The following is a 15,871-nucleotide window of genomic DNA, read 5'->3' on the forward strand; positions in this document are numbered from 1 at the left end:
TGACAGTTTATGACAGTCCCAAATCTGAAGAAATCATCCCCGAAAGATCAAGACCAATGCCCAAAGCTTGAATGACATCAAACATGAAGTCTATAGCCCTCTTGATCAAGGTAGAGAGCAAGAAGCAATGGCCAAGTGTGGAGGTGAAGTAGATGAGTGCTCACAGCCTGGAAAAAATGATGCAATCTGCCCTGTTGGTGCTGAACTTGCTGTTGCTCCACATGGGCTGAAAAGGGGGTAATGGGGGGCTCAATGATGGCCCAAGGTAGGCACATACCAAGCCATGAAGGCCCAATGCAAAGGGGAGGGAAGATATGAGCTATGGAGCTCAAGAAGAGTGGCTGCCCTTTGTTCCTGCCCTGTTTCAATCTGAGAATACACTCAAATGCCTGCAAATGCTGAAGCAATACCTCAAGGGCAAGGCCCTGATGAAGCTCAAGAAGGCCAGGATGGAGCTCGGGAAGCCGGGGAGAGTCGGGAGCTCAAGAGTTCGGCTATGGCTGCCGGGATGGAGACCCAATGCGTGAAGCGAGTCGATGCGAAGGTCGGGAAGCACCGAGTCGAGCTCGAGCAAGAGAATGCCAAGCTCTGATACCAGTTGAAAGGTGAGAAGGATCGAAGCTTGCACGCGAGCTATGGCGGGAGAGCAAGAGCAAGAAAGAGAGAGACAAGAAATGGGAACTCCAACAGTCACAATGTGTGACCGGGCCTTCCTTTATTCAAACTGTCACTAAAAGAATAAAGAATAAAGTGACGTGACGGGCGCCCGCCACCTGCAGTGTGCAGTGGCGGGTACTGTCAGTGTAGTAATACACGGGGCGGCACGGCGGAGGCGCCTTTACCCCCAACAACGCATAAAGTCATGTTCCTAGAAAAGACAGTAGCCATTCAAATATTTGGTTATGGTCCCGGCTTCTCTGCCTCTAGGGCTAGATACTCAAGAATTTTTTTACATTATAGAGGAATAATGCATGAGGAGGATGAGGATGTAAAGGCTCTTGAAAGCTAGCCATGTATAAATTATTTTGAAAATAGTATGGATATTCTAGATTCCATCGCAATTTGTTGTGTTCTTCAACCTTTGAAGTTGTCTTCGAAAAAACCAATTGAATAACTTCTCAAAGGGCATTAGTTTTAATTACTTCTTCTCCGCATCTAGTGCTCCAAAAGAAACACATACGTGCTTGGTAGTGAGATTTCTCCATACCTTGGCTACTATAAGTTGCTAGGGGCCCTTGCTCTTCCACAAAATAAGGCCCATGAACAAGAAGAATATGATGTGACAATCCATAAAAGTACAAATTAGTTTGAATCATTAAACCTTGTTTTCAAAGCACAAAGTCTCAAATTTATGTCTATCTTATAAAGTAAAAAGTAATATCCTTTTCTCCCCAAGCTTCCTTGATTGCCTAAACAAGATTTACAATTAAATGTTTGTACTCTTCTGAATAATTGGATGTTATCTTTTGTTCCCTAAGTACTTTTAAAAATATGTTAAGATGTCTCCAAACCTCCATTCGTGGGAATGCCACTCGTGGTGTACTAGCCACATTTGCTGTGATTGCACACAACTCTCTCCAGCAGTCCCACAATGCACTCATTTATTTACATGTATGATTTCCTAGAAATCATCTAGCTTTTGCACCCCCCCATAGAGACGTCTGCTAAGACATCTCTTGTTTTTCTTGAGGCTATTGGATCCTTTCTCAAGTAAACTTGACCTCCATGAAAACCCATTTTTGAGAGCAATGCCTCACATTTAACAAAGCAGTCATTTGACAAAGATACTGGTTTTATTGAATATGCATAGTCAAGATGCAACCTATGCAACTTATCAATTATTCTAATCTCTACGTGCAATGTACAAATATGAACATTTCTTAAAGAGATTGAAAGAATAGGATCATAAGCCATCCACATTTTTTAACTTTCTCAAATCTATGGAGTGCCTAGTTAGGACTATTGTCGTTGGCTGCAAAGTACTCCATTCTTTGGATCCCAAACGCTCCATGCAATAAATACAAGGATATTTTGCATTGGTCCCATTACTTTCTCCAAGCATACATTTGATAGTTTTCAAGTCAACACTCATATATCACTCAACATTAAAACTACCAGCACCATTGACTATTAACATTTCCCCTTAACTTTGAGACTTTATAATATGAGAACTACCTATATGAGAGAACAACCATTTTAGGATTTTATGGCTTTGAATTGGTACTTGAGCCGCACCAATCCACCAAAGTTCCATCTTAGATTGTATCTTAAATTGTTGTTCTTGTCCCCTACCATTACTATAATCCAATGCCTTGTTCATGATACAAATGCTGACTCTTACTATCTTTTGTCCCTTCTCATTAATCACATCCAGGTAGCCAATTTTGGAGGGTTTTTTATTTCAAAATCTCATCTAATTAGCAACTTAATCATTTTCTTATAAGTGCTTTTTTTGAAGCATTTTTTGCTCTAATGGAGTCTTAATGTTCTTGAAGGGTGCCATAAGTATTGTATCTTCAATCTAACTTGGGCTAGAGGCTCACAAGAGTTAGAGGGTGTGTTGAGTAAGTTGGGGTGATACTACCTTTGAGCTTGATGACACTCAAGGCCAATAGCTCGTTGTCAACTTGGTGGTAGTGTTTTAGTCATTCTCTCTCCCTTTTTCCACAGACTCTCTCGAATTCTTTGTCCCTCTCTCCCTCTATCCCTCGCTCTCTCTATATAGCTTTATTGCAGAGTAAAATCAATAGTATTGAAGAGTTTTTTTAAAAAATAATGCGCAGTTTATTTATTGAGAATAAAAAACATCTAGAGATGGATAGGCACTGCCACATGCTTATCTACACTTAGTGAGCCTATGAAAGGCTACCTTATACACATGTCCCTTTTTTCTAAGTCTACCTAATAAAGTAAGTGTATCCTCTTCACACATATTGACTAAAACTTCTTTGCTAAGAGGCCCTTCCTTGTTCATCACCACTTTGTTTCTATCATAAGGGTTGTTGTTCTGTATTGAAGGGTTTTAAAAAGACGTCAATAGGCTTGCACTAAGGTTAGTAACCTTAGGATGGCTCCTCACCATTATCGTTTTTCTCATTGTTTGGTCAATATGATTCTTCATCTCGTCTTGTCTCGTCTCTCTTGACCTTGTCATTGCCTCATTTTGATAGATGAGTGACGCAGTTCATCTTGGTGTGCATGGTGGCTGTGGATCTCATGGTTTGGTGGTTTGATTAGTGTTCACAAAAAACCTAGATTCAATGCAAAGTAGATTGCAAGTATTTTGAAAAAACCTTCAAAATTTAAAGAAGAAGGTTTAAAACATAGTAAATTGCAACTATTTCTAAAAAACTTTCTTAACTTAAAGAAGAAGATTTAAAACATAGGAACCTTGAAAAATGTTGTCATAAACATGGCAGACCCATGTAATTTTAGTAAAAAATCCATCCAACATTTTAAGTTAGGAGGTTTTGGTATTTGCTACCAAAAATGTTTACCATGAACATTGGGTTTGATCCTCCTCATCTCGCCAGTCCGCGATTACTTGCGACATCATTTGGTGGCAACCAAGATTTGAAATTAGCAATAAAGCTTTATAGCCTTTGCTTGTCATTTATTCCATAGGAATTTGTTTGTTTTTCCAATTGTTTGATCTTTATGGTTTTTGGTGTTGTCACATAAGCATAATTTACATGTGGTTTCTCTTTAATGGATATTACAAAATTGAGCATGGCACAACTTGGTGCCATCAATGACTAAGACATCGACTACTCTACAATCCTTAGATGCACTCCTCTCATACATATTTGGTTGTACAACCTCTCGTACAATGTGCAATAGTGACGATATAATCATTACACTGCAATCGTGCACAGTCGATCTGTCCATATGAATATGGACCAAGAAGTTGGCATATGCAATTTGGTAAAAATGACAATCAACTTTGGTGTTAAGCTTGGCTTGTGGCACAAGTTGCTCAAAAAGTAGACGAAGTGAGAGATGGCAAAAGTCTTCAATGGGTTTCAAGAACTTGAGTAAGTCCATTACTTCTTGTTTGCTTCAACATTCGTGCCACAGGGTAGTCAAAATCCTCGTAACCTTCGTATTGGAATAACATGTGTTTACACTATAGTCTTTACTGCGGCTTTTGCAATCACGGTATTTTGCGGGATCGCACCACGACTTGTGTGATCGTAGTTAGGACTTGTGTGATCACACACCCCTAGAAGTGTGTAAAGGACTTGTCTGGAAGTGTCTTGAGTAGTGTGGCTAGTTATTAATTGGAGTGTTCTATGTATTGCAGGAGTCTCCTCTCTCTCTCTCTCTCTCTCTCTCTCTCTCTCTCTCTCTCAATATATTTTATTTTCATAAGTCGTAGCTAAATGGCAATTTTCAAGGCGCTTGGGTCTGCGGCAGCCATAGCCACAGCCTCGCTAGCGATCTCTTCTTCTTCTTCTTCTTCTTCTTCTTCATCAGGATCTCTATTCTCTGCCGCCATTCCCAACAGAAGGTGCCATCGCCATCATCATCTTCATCAGGCAGGCCCCTCTCCGCACTGCTGTGCCAAAGCAGATCAGGACCACCCTTTCGCCCCCGGAAGGCCGAGCCTGCTGCATGCGAACCCCATCTTCCAAAGCCTAGTTGGGAGAGCAATGGCTGTCGGCACCGCCATTACCGATGACAAGGCTTCCCTGCAAGAAACCATTGTGCAACACGTGAGAAGTTCATTTTGTCCTGCCTGGGCATGCCTCTGTGTGTTATTGGTGGTTAATAAAATTAGGAGTAAGATGGGCGTGTTCCTGTGTGATCGACGGTTAAGAAATCCTTAGTAGAGATACTGAATTGCTGAAGTTATCGATGAATAAGAAACTCTCCATGTAGGAACAAACAGTAGCGCATTTCGATGCATAAACCCCTTAAAAATCCCGCTGGTTCTTTAATTCACTCCTTTATCTTGGATTTCCAAATGCTACACAGGCCTTATCAGTGAGCTGTGACCACATAAATCCATGCAAATCCAGCAAGTTAATATGAATTTTGTGAGAATAAGAATGAATAACGTGATGCAAAAGTATGCTAAGTTTTGTGCAACTAAGGTTTTGAGCTAGCTAACACAGTGGCCTGTGCTTGAAAGGGTATGTGCCACATTTCTTGTGGTTTAATCACCGAATTGCAGCAAAGAGTCTGAAGGTTACTGAAGTGTACCCAATTCCTCTTTTCCCCATAGCTTTTTAAAATAACATAACTTCCCTTTTGAAGCTTTTCACAGCTTGGGTCAAAGCTCTACTGAGTGTTTACTAATTTAGGGCATAGCTAGACATATGTAGTTATAAGGATTACTACATGGGCGGGTACACAGATATGAATTTTTTCATGTTAGGGTAATATAATTGCGCTGCTCGATCATCTTGTTCAAGCTTAAAGCCAACCACAATGAATTTACTTTTGGTTAATTTCTATGAGATGAAGCTGAAAACGAAATTTTTTCTTTGCCTGTGCATCAAGAAATATTTTTGTTTTAAATAAAGCTTCAATCTGCGATTTTGGAGTGTATTGTCGTTCTAAACATGCCTATACCCTTGGGTACAGGATCAGGGAGCTACAGGAGATTCATCACCAGATATGTTGGTAAATTACCATTTGCACGTATGAAATTGTGGTGAAAGAACAAGATTCGTTCATATGGTAATTTCTTTAATCTGGTATTTTGCAGACAGAGTTCATGGTGGACATGAAGTGCGAAGGATGTGTTTCTTCTGTTCGGCAGAAGCTGGAGTCACTTGCAGGTACAGCCAATTGCAAGACAAGTTGGTTTTGTGTCAAATCAGTTTTTACCTTGTCTGATAATGACTCGTTGTGGACTGAACTGACTTCTGGGATAAGGTGTGAAGAAAGTTGACGTCGATTTGCCGAACCAAGTTGTCAGAGTACAAGGTTCAGCAAATACAAAAAGCCTGAGTGAAGCTTTGGTGGAGACTGGTCGGAAGGCCAGGCTTATTGGTCAAGGTTCTCCTAGTGGTAGGTGGTTCTGAAATATCATAGATCACTATATCAAAGCACACATTTCATCATAAAAAACAATAGTATAAGCCAGCTTCCATGAAACAGTGATAGGTTGCACATGTTTAAGTTACAGATGATATGATAGCATTGTGATGTTGCTCATATAAAATATTTCTATGCAATTTGTTATGCAGATTTTCTCATATCAGCTACTGTAGCTGAATTCAAGGGTCCCCTTGTCTATGGAGTCGTGCGTATTGTGCAAGTCAGCATGGAGCTGGCACGCATCGAGGCCAATTTTAGTGGTTTATTACCTGGGCTTCATGGGTGGTCAATTAATGAGTATGGTGACCTGACTCGTGGTGCTGAGAGTACTGGTGGAATTTACCATCCTGGCAGTTCTCCAACTAGAAATGTAGGTGCCTTTGTCTATTTCTTGTGAGGTTTGTAGTGGAAACTCCATTCAACAACATTACATAATGGGAAAACCAACTCAGATTTGTTTCTAGGGAAGCCTAATTAATGATGGCCATTGTGTTGGCAGCCTATTGGTGACTTGGGAGTACTTGCTGCCAGTTGTACTGGTGAAGTAGAATATTCTGGAGACAAGCCCATGTTAAGAGTTTCAGATTTAGCAGGAAGAGCCTTGGTGATATATGCAAGCGAAGACAAGTCTCAGCCTGGGATTGCAGCGGCTGTCATTGCACGCAGTGCAGGTGTTGGGGAAAATTACAAAAAGCTGTGTACTTGTGATGGCACTGTGATTTGGGATTCAACAAATAGTGACTTTGTGAAGGCTTAGGAATATTAAGCTCTGTATGTCCATTCTGTTGAGAATACATGTAGTGTAGCCATGTGAAGTTCTAGTTATGGTGATCTGTTATGGAGGTGACAAGTAAGCTATAGCAGTGTTTCACTGGTCTTGTCTGTGAGAGATCAGCTACATGCAGATAGTATAGACCCGGATTTGAGTTCAATATAAAGTCTTATTTTAAAAATTTGAGGTCCAACGGAAAATGGTCCTGTCTTAGTGTCAACTTTGCAAGGTGTAAAATTTACCACACATGCTCTGATCAGAAATGTTGACCAATTGGTTGTAAACTGTAAGGTGAAGGATTCTAAATATAGAAACTGAGTTTGTTGAATACTTTTACAACCCTGTACACAATGCATATTGAGCATTCAGATATTATTGACCTGTTTTGACTGCAATGCGATTCTAAATATAGAAACTGAGTTGGTTGAATACTATTACAACCCTGTATACAATGCATATTGAGCATTCAGATATTATTGACCTGTTTTGACTGCAATGTAAAAGCTTAATTTGAATACATAAGGTATTCAGAGAGAAAATTGTGTTGTCTTGTTTCTGATTGGAAGATAAACGTAAAGTAGGATGCCATAGCAGAAAACGGTCCAGCTTGGTTGTACTTCCAAGGTGAAGAATTAAATATATATCAAGTCAATTTGCTATGGACTTGATGCGTTCATGTCCAATATGGTCTTGACTAATAGTTGATTACAAGATGTGGTTGAGTGTTGTGTATCAGTCAAATGAGTAGTAACATTTAAGAGAATGCTAAAAACTATACAAAATGCCCATAGATCACATTGATGCACGGCATACTAAACTGATATGGACTTGATGTCTCACTTAACAGATCACTTGATGTCCAATATGCTCTTGCTTATTAAATAGGCCAATTAAAACGCGAACCTTGCAAGGATCAGCTCCTCACTTCTTCAAAGCTTCTGCAGATTGTTGGAAATAAAAGTAAACCTTACTCAATGCACCCAGAAGTTGCAGTCATGTTCAACCACCTGAGCATCAAACATTACATGGATATATTTGATAGTGAGTGTTAAGAGCATTGATATGCAGACCAATTCAATATACACAGCGCACATTAACTAGAGTGAAGCCTGGGTGATATGGATGTAAAAAGTGCATGTACAAAGCATTTGTGGTTTATAAGAACAATGAATAGTAAAACCTAGACTTTGTTTTACATGGAGTACATTTAGCAATATTTGTTCTCATACTTCATTGTCTGCTGTGTTAAAATTAGTTTTAAAATATTTGGTTTGGTGTGTGTTTTGATGATTCGAGACATGGAAAAATATTATTATAAAGAGATAAATCCTAATGTTTCATACGCCTAGTGTACAACATGAATCTCCCTCAGAATGGGAGTTAGGTAAAAGCTAATGTTTCATACACCTAGTATAGGAGCAGGAGGTGTATGAAACATTAGCTTTTACCTAACTCCCATTCTGAGGGAGATTCATGTAGCAGGAGGTGTATGAAACATTAGCTTTTACCTAACTCCCAATCTGAGGGAGATTCATGTTGTCCCTCTCATAAACTGTTAATGCACCAAAACAGCATGCTCACTTGCAGCCTTTGCTTGATAATGCTCATTAACTTTGTTGCGACTTAGTCCTTCAGCACAAATAGGCACATCTTGTGCTGAAAATTGGTTGAAAATATGTTTCACTTATTACTTTTTCAGGTTTGCACTATTGGATTGGCATTGCTGAGTTGACAGTTATCTTGGACTTTTGGTGTTGAAAGAGATGATACCGTCACAAGGACATGAGATTTTATTGTGTTACTTAGCATTTGATTAAAAGGTAATCAAATGTGCTAATGTGACTTGCTCGTGTGAGGTGCAAGTAAATTATTTTAGTGTGGGGACTAGGATTTGGAGACATCGGTTGGTGTCAAAGGAAAAGTTATAATAAGTTATGCTTGACAAATATTAGGTGATACTTGATGTTAGATTTGAGCCTAGACCAATTTATTAGTTACTAATGTGAGTGGTGATATTAAAGCTTGGGTGTTAATTGATTAGTTGATGCCAATCATAGGGTCAATAGTTACTCAGGAATACTTGGAAGACAAATTGGCCTAGCCAATATAATTATTGGTTGATGAAAAAAAAAATGGTGACTAGATTAATTATTAAATTAGATTTTAGAATTAGTAAAGGAGATTAGAGGATTGCCACTGGCAAAACTTAGCCATGTAAGTGGAAAAAACGTTTTCAGGGGTTGGTGAAAGCTTATTTCAACCATTGTGGGAAAGAAGAAGGCTATTAGAGAGCAAGGAGAGGTTGCTAATATAATTTGCAACCATCAAGGAGCAATCCTATAGCATGTGACAACAGCTTGGAGCCCTTCACGAGTAGGTAATAGCAACCCAAGGTTCTTTTGATACAGATAACATGTAGTTTTTTTGGTGGGCATAAGTTATAGGTTACAGAGCACTCATGATTGTTTAAGTATAGCAGAAGTATCTTTTCAATGTTTTATCGCAATGAAACTCTAAAGTTTCTTTCTACATAACATTCTCTCTCATCTCCCATGCATTTCTCAAGCTATCTTAGCATTTTCAAATAGTTTGAGTCATCACACAGAGATTTCAGTTAATCACGGTTGTAAATCCTAATTTACGATATAAATTAGGGTTTAATAGCCACCTCAAGATGCATGCTCAAAATTGAGAGCCTAGGGTTTGAATTCCAATAGCTAAAATTAAGAAATTTTAAAAAGATTCAAGAGACTAACTAACAAATATTAGATTTAGGGCTGAATTTGTCTTTCAAGGAGTAGGGTAAGGGCCAATTCCCAAGCAAACCAAGGGGCAAATTGGTTTGAAGGCTTGTTGGTTGATTTTGACAACAAGAGACACTTGGATTAGCGGAGAAGATTAGAGGATCTTAGTTGTACTCATTCCAATTGCAATATAAGATAAATAAATATCACAAGGGGTGTTAGTATTGGGACTAACAGAGTGTCAAATGTCAAATATTAAAGTGGTAAAAGTATACATTTTCAATTTACGTGAATTTTATGATTGTTGTATTTAGTGCTTAATTAGATTATTTACCACTCTATTCGAGGAGAAAGATTGGTTTCATGTTTCTCGAAATACTACTCAATCCCTTCTTTGGTGGGCTCAAGACACCTGATTAAACGTCACATGCTTTGTTCTAGTGCTGAAATTATATTAAGCCAAGTATTACAATAAGAATGTCTTTAAACAATGTTATGGGATCAAGCAGGGATGATGCCTCTCAATTTGCAAGCTCACAAAATGTTGGAAAAAATACAGAGTCTGATCTTGGACAGGGCATGTAGCATGAACAACAAGCTGGTAATGTTGGTTTAAATCAAAATGTGGGTCCTTTTAGGCCTTTAGAACGTGATCAACAAGAGGAGGAATTTGATGACTAGTTTAAATATCAACTGAGGATAATAGCTAAAAAGTTTATGAAATTGACAGATAATCCTCAATTCAGGTACTTTTGGAGGACAACAAAGACAAAAAGAAAAAATCGTCTTTTAAGAGCTTCGGGATACCAAGACGCACCAAAGGAAGAGCCAATGCAACAGCATGTTGTTTCAAATATCAACTAAGGATAATAGCTAAAAAGTTTATGAAATTCACAGATAATCCTCAATTCAGGTACTTTTGGAGGACAACAAAGACAAAAAGAAAAAATCGTCTTTTAAGAGCTTCGGGATACCAAGACGCACCAAAGGAAGAGCCAATGCAACAGCATGTTGTTTCAAATATGGGTAGCGAGCATAAGCAAATGATGATACAGGTGGGGCAATTGATGCATATGCAAGGCCAACTTGGAAGTACTAATTTAATTATTTTTGGATAGCAAGGTATACATGCAATGATGGGGTAGCCATGGTACTTTGGTGGTAGCACTAGGTTCCATGCTATGGTGGATCAAAGATCGCATACAAGAGTGTACAATACAACTTCTTATTCTATGCAACAACCAATGTGTGGGATGCAAGATCCAGTGTATCATGCATAAGGATATGGAATTTTGAGATGCTTTAATCTTACTGATGCTATTTTATTAAATTATTAATCAAATGTACAAGATTATTTAGCACGTAATGCATATGATAATTATTTCATCATAACAAGCCAAGGACCTCGAGGATGCATCGAGTTTCAAAGGCAAAAGTTACAATAAGTTATGCGTGACAGGCACTAGGTGGTACCTGATGTCAGATTTTGACTTGGACTAATTTATTGACCAATAATGTCGATGGTGACATTAGAGATTAGGCATTAATTAATTAATTAATACTAGTCTAAGGACTAATAACTACTTAAGGATACTTGAAAGACAAATTGATTTAGCCAATTTAATTATTGACTAGTGAAATCAATTTTTTGAATACTATAATAATTATTAAATTATTTTTCACAATTAATATTTTGATAATTAATTTAATAAGCTAGATAATACTAAAAAATGAAATTAGAAGGCTACCGCTTGGCAAAACTTACATGATGAGACTCTAAACTTTCTTTCTACAGTATTTTCTCCCTAGGGTTATTAGTCATAAATATATGTCTCATGTGGATTCAACATAATGAAATTTTAAAACATAATTTTTATACATTTTTTTACATACAGAAGGGTCTCATATAAAGGGTTTACTTACATATTGAATAGAAAAGGGTTATATTTTAATAAGAAAAAAATAACAAATAAGAATATATATAAATAAGTCTTGAACACATATGATATAGAGAGTATTCATATAGTGAATTTCCTAAGATTCTCTCATCCCCCAATCATCTCTCAAGTTATCTCAGTACTTTCTAACAGTTTGAGCCATCAGAGGAAGAGATTTCAATCAATCTCTATTGTAAATCCTAATTTACAATAGAAATTAGGATTTGACAGTCACCTTAGGATGCATGCTTAGAATTGAGGGCCTATGACTTGAATTTTAGCAACTAAAATTGAGAAATATCAAGAAGATTAAAGAGATCAATCAACCAATATTAAATTTAGGGCTGAATTTTTCATTCAAGAAGCATGGTGAAGGCAAATCCCCAAACAAACCGAGGGGCAAATTGGTTTGTGGCTTGCTGGTCAATCTTGACAGCAACATGCACTTGGATTAGCGAAGATCACAAGATCTCAATTGTACTCATTTCAATTACAATATGAGATAAAGAAATGCTGCAATAGGGTAAGGGGCGCTAGTTTTTGGACCAATAGGGTATCTAATGTTTAAGATAAAAGTAGTAAAGTGTGCATTTTTCATTTACGTGAATTTTATGCTTGTTGTAAGTAGTGTTTAATCAAGTTATTTACCACCCTATTGAGGGAGGAAGGCTAATTTCAGCTATAAATTGAGGGTTTGGAGGGGCATACGAATCAATGTCTCAATCTATAATATTGCAAAAGTAGACGTTTCATGTATCAGTACAATAAAATATTCAAGAAAGAGTAGTTATATATTGTTTTGAAAAAGAGTACATGGCGTATTCGCGTGTAACAATGCATCTATTTTACCAATCTCTTAAAGAGACAATCTTTAGATAAAAATACACATTGGAGACAAAAAGTAGTGAATGGTTTCCTAAGGATGCTAGGAGTGAAAGCCAAAGATAAGGATAGTTTTGGGAGATTGAGAGAAGGCCTATCTCTAGAATAGTCTCTCCCCTACTCTCCACCTATGAGTACAAGGTCTAGGTGACATCATTTGGCTACAACATGGTTAGCATACTTACCAAGAAACCCATTTCGTAAGGATAAGAAACTCATTTCATACCTATGTGTTTCATAAACATATGAAACACCTATTTTAAACTTCCACAAATGCCATACCCTAAATGTCTTGGAACTTTTCTAATCATCATTTATCATGGATTTACTTAACACGTTGACATGGATATTGCTACTAATTGCCGAAGTTTTGTAATGAGTTGTTATACATGATGATTGCATATATGGATGCTCCTTTATCACTAAAGTTTTATATATATATATGAATGAAACCCATTTCTAACATAAAACTTGTATGAAACCTATGAAACCGTTTCATACCTCTCGTTTTAGAAACCCTTCGCAATTATGATGGTTAGTATAGAGGAGTTCCAAGGACATCTGGCCTAGGATCATGGATAGGAGAATATGCAAAAGCTGGCTGCAATGGCGAGACACTAGCTGTCATAGACGCATGAAATCTTGAATTCTTGTTGCATGATCCCTAATATCTGTCCGTCAAGACTCAAGTGTATTTGGCCCATGCAATAGCAAGCCCTGCCAAAGACATGGATAACTGCTTCGAGTAGTGCAAATGGCAGGATCATGCCTTGCTAGAGGCCGTTGGATAAGCTTGGTCTATATATGCCTCTCAGGCTTAGAAAATAATGGCCTGAAATAGCACTAGTCTTGTAAATAATCACCATATTATACTACAACCTGCGCGTCACAAGGGGGGATTTGATCACGAATGACTATCTTGTCCTCATGCGAGCGCCTCCTTATATTATCATCACAGCAGTTACACAAGGCTAATGACTGAGCGCTTTTCAAAAAATGTCATTGTGCTGAATGGGATGCGAATGATGTGCGATGGTCATTTCCACTTGTGTGCATCATGTGGAGGCATGAATACCTCAACTAGGAGTTGACATTAGGTCACTATCCCAATGCAATCAACCTTCTCAAGGTAAGTCTTTGTAAGTGGCTTGTACTTAGGACTGAATTTCATTCTTTTTGTGACCTCCATCCATCTCTAAGGTGTGCAATGTAGCTCGAATCTTTTATTCAGTGACGGGGGTTGCATTGCTTACAGCCCTGCAAATGGGATCTCACACTGTTGGATTCCACCTTTCTTGATTGGGGAACACCGAGTTTATCTTGATCTCGGATTGAACATCCAGTATCTTTGCCAGAAACAATACCACCTCGTCAATCTGATCTGAAAAATCTAAGCTTTATGATAATCGAAAAATGAATCAATTCACGATATAATGATCCGAGTGATGCTCTGATCAGAACCAAGATCTGAATCTGCAGTCTCAAATTCAGTCTTAAATTCACACGAACCATAATAGAGAGGATTGTCTTCAACATGCCTTGTACTTTGAATAATCAGAAAAGGACTTACAGACGCGCTTGCAAAACTTTCAAACAACCTTGAAGTTTCCTATGTTGAGGCCTATGCCTGTGATAAGTCACCTTTGCAAGGATTATGTCGGGCTCAGAATCAGCCCCACGTGAAGAAGGGTTATTGATGTTGGTTGATCTCTTGACATCTGGGGCTTGGAATGCATTGTGCAATGGAAAAGTGTAGCAGCAAAGTCGTGCCAGGGTGGAGTGTTCAGCAGGCACAGAAGGGTTTTGGGTAGGGGCAGGGGAGGAGTAACACTGTCCAGAAAGGCTTTGGATGGGACCTGCACGCTGGTGATGGCGAAGGGTAAACTGATGCATAAGCCCTTAGCCCTTCCAGTAGGCTTGGAACATCCTGCTTGGCTGTGCTTTTACTGGTGTATATATATATATGTGTGTGTGTGTATATATATAGGCAGGTGAGCAAATGACAAGGTGTGTGGAATATATAATCCAAGGTGAGAATAAAAGCAGGAGGAGATCTGGCGTTTGATCAAGTCAGCAGAAGAGGAAAAAAAACAAACTAGTGCAATCTAGCCCAGATCAAGCAGAGCTACGAGTGAAGCAAGGAACAAGAAGAACTGAAAAAGCTAACCGCCCTCTGTCTCCACTAAGGTGTTGTGCTCCTCACAGGGGCTTTGATCAAGAATGAGTGTACCTTGCCTCACGCAAGCAGCTCCTTACATTATCATCACAAGTGGTAGTTTACATGGCACTCATATTAGTACTATAATTACCTGCAAATTTCATGGCGGAAAGACTGTCCACCAATGCATTGTCAGCTGACAACACACTACAAAGGGTTTAAATAGAACCTGGATCAGTGGAAATTATTGCACAAATTGATAGCCTAGTGGTTCATGCTTGGGTTCGTGACTCTAGGTCGTGTGTGTTTGAATTGACTCCATTGATTCTAGTAGGGCAAGTATGCTCCAGCAGTATTGTTGTAGGAAGATCTGGCCCTTGCCAATATTAGGTGGACTCTCATTGCAGCTGGTAGGCAGAGGCCTCCTCTGATGGTAGTTTACCTCTCAGGCATGTGCCTCGTGTACAATCACAAGAAGTTATTGACATTTTCCCATGTGGGGGATGGGGCTTTTTCCCCTTGTTTTTCCCTGTAGTGTTCAACATATGAGCTTCTGCAAGGGAGGTACCGCAAACCTAGCTAGGTACAGTTGGGGGACAAGGGGCTGCCGGCCAACACGTCGGGCCAGCAGCCCCTTGCCCCTGACTGCACCTAGTTAGGTATGAGACTGCACCTGACTAGGTATGCGATCTCTCCTGAGCAGGAGCCCATGATGTTGTGATTCAAAATGCGATAATCCAATTGGGAATTTGTCTAAAACTTTGTGTGAATCTGGGGTTAGCAGTCCTTTGCCCCCAACAGCACCCGGCTAGGTTTGTGGTGCCTCCCTTGCAGAAGCTGATGATGTTGTCGCAATTCTGGATGTGAAATTTAAAACTGGTCTCGGCAGTGTAATGCCATCATTTATCATTCAGAAACCCATATGCCGAAATTTCATTCCTCTTCATATGGAGCTGGGTTTGGGGTTATGAGCTAGCTCTATAATTGAGAAACATGAAGGGACTCAGGAAAACAAATTAAAACCAAGGTGATCATCTCTTAGTAACTAACCGACCAATCTGTTACGTCTATGCAAGAAGAATTCTTGATGTATAATCAGGCGTCCTGTTTTACGACGCATTAAACAGAAAATTTCAAGCTTAAGCGCACCTGAGTTTGGTCTTGTCACTGTGAGGGGAGGGACGAAGGTAGACTGTTGAAGTAACAAAGATCCCGAGCGGGCGAGAGAGAGAGAGGGGAAGAGAAACAGATAGAGAGAGAAGTGGTAGCAGCAGTAGTAGTAGTACAACGTTGGCAAACTCAAGTTTTGTTTAGTTTGTACTACACAACT

The 15,871-nt window shown here is 38.9% G+C and overlaps 1 protein-coding gene and 1 long non-coding RNA gene across 2 annotated transcripts; one reads left to right on the plus strand and one right to left on the minus strand.

Moving 5' to 3' along the window:
• Window positions 1-4,306: 4,306 nt before the first annotated feature.
• Window positions 4,307-15,848, minus strand: LOC148009394 (uncharacterized). Its single transcript, XR_015689845.1, has 3 exons — window positions 15,691-15,848; window positions 7,724-7,827; window positions 4,307-4,691 (listed from the first exon to the last, which is right to left on the minus strand). It is a non-coding gene; the product is annotated as an uncharacterized LOC148009394 (long non-coding RNA).
• On the plus strand, window positions 4,383-7,001 carry LOC148009395 (copper chaperone for superoxide dismutase, chloroplastic/cytosolic-like). The gene is made up of 6 exons (XM_087673514.1): window positions 4,383-4,715; window positions 5,590-5,628; window positions 5,714-5,786; window positions 5,884-6,018; window positions 6,198-6,418; window positions 6,548-7,001. Exons 1-6 carry the CDS (start codon window positions 4,383-4,385, stop codon window positions 6,803-6,805), a joined length of 1,059 nt encoding a protein of 352 aa, XP_087529640.1. The 3' UTR covers window positions 6,806-7,001.
• Window positions 15,849-15,871: the final 23 nt, after the last annotated feature.

The sequence above is a fragment of the Lygodium microphyllum genome, unplaced genomic scaffold, assembly GCF_053477565.2.
Source record: "Lygodium microphyllum isolate KBCC unplaced genomic scaffold, Lygodium_microphyllum_v1.1.10 scaffold_31, whole genome shotgun sequence".
In the NCBI taxonomy this organism is placed as follows: domain Eukaryota; kingdom Viridiplantae; phylum Streptophyta; class Polypodiopsida; order Schizaeales; family Lygodiaceae; genus Lygodium; species Lygodium microphyllum.

Bases quoted from the DNA above. Each gene is read 5' to 3' on its own strand.
- LOC148009395 (XM_087673514.1), top strand. From the start codon at position 4,383: ATGGCAATTTTCAAGGCGCTTGGGTCTGCGGCAGCCATAGCCACAGCC. The intron at 5,629-5,713 runs GTAAATTACCAT...GGTATTTTGCAG, and splicing joins ATTCATCACCAGATATGTTG to ACAGAGTTCATGGTGGACAT. The intron at 6,419-6,547 runs GTAGGTGCCTTT...TTGTGTTGGCAG, and splicing joins GCAGTTCTCCAACTAGAAAT to CCTATTGGTGACTTGGGAGT.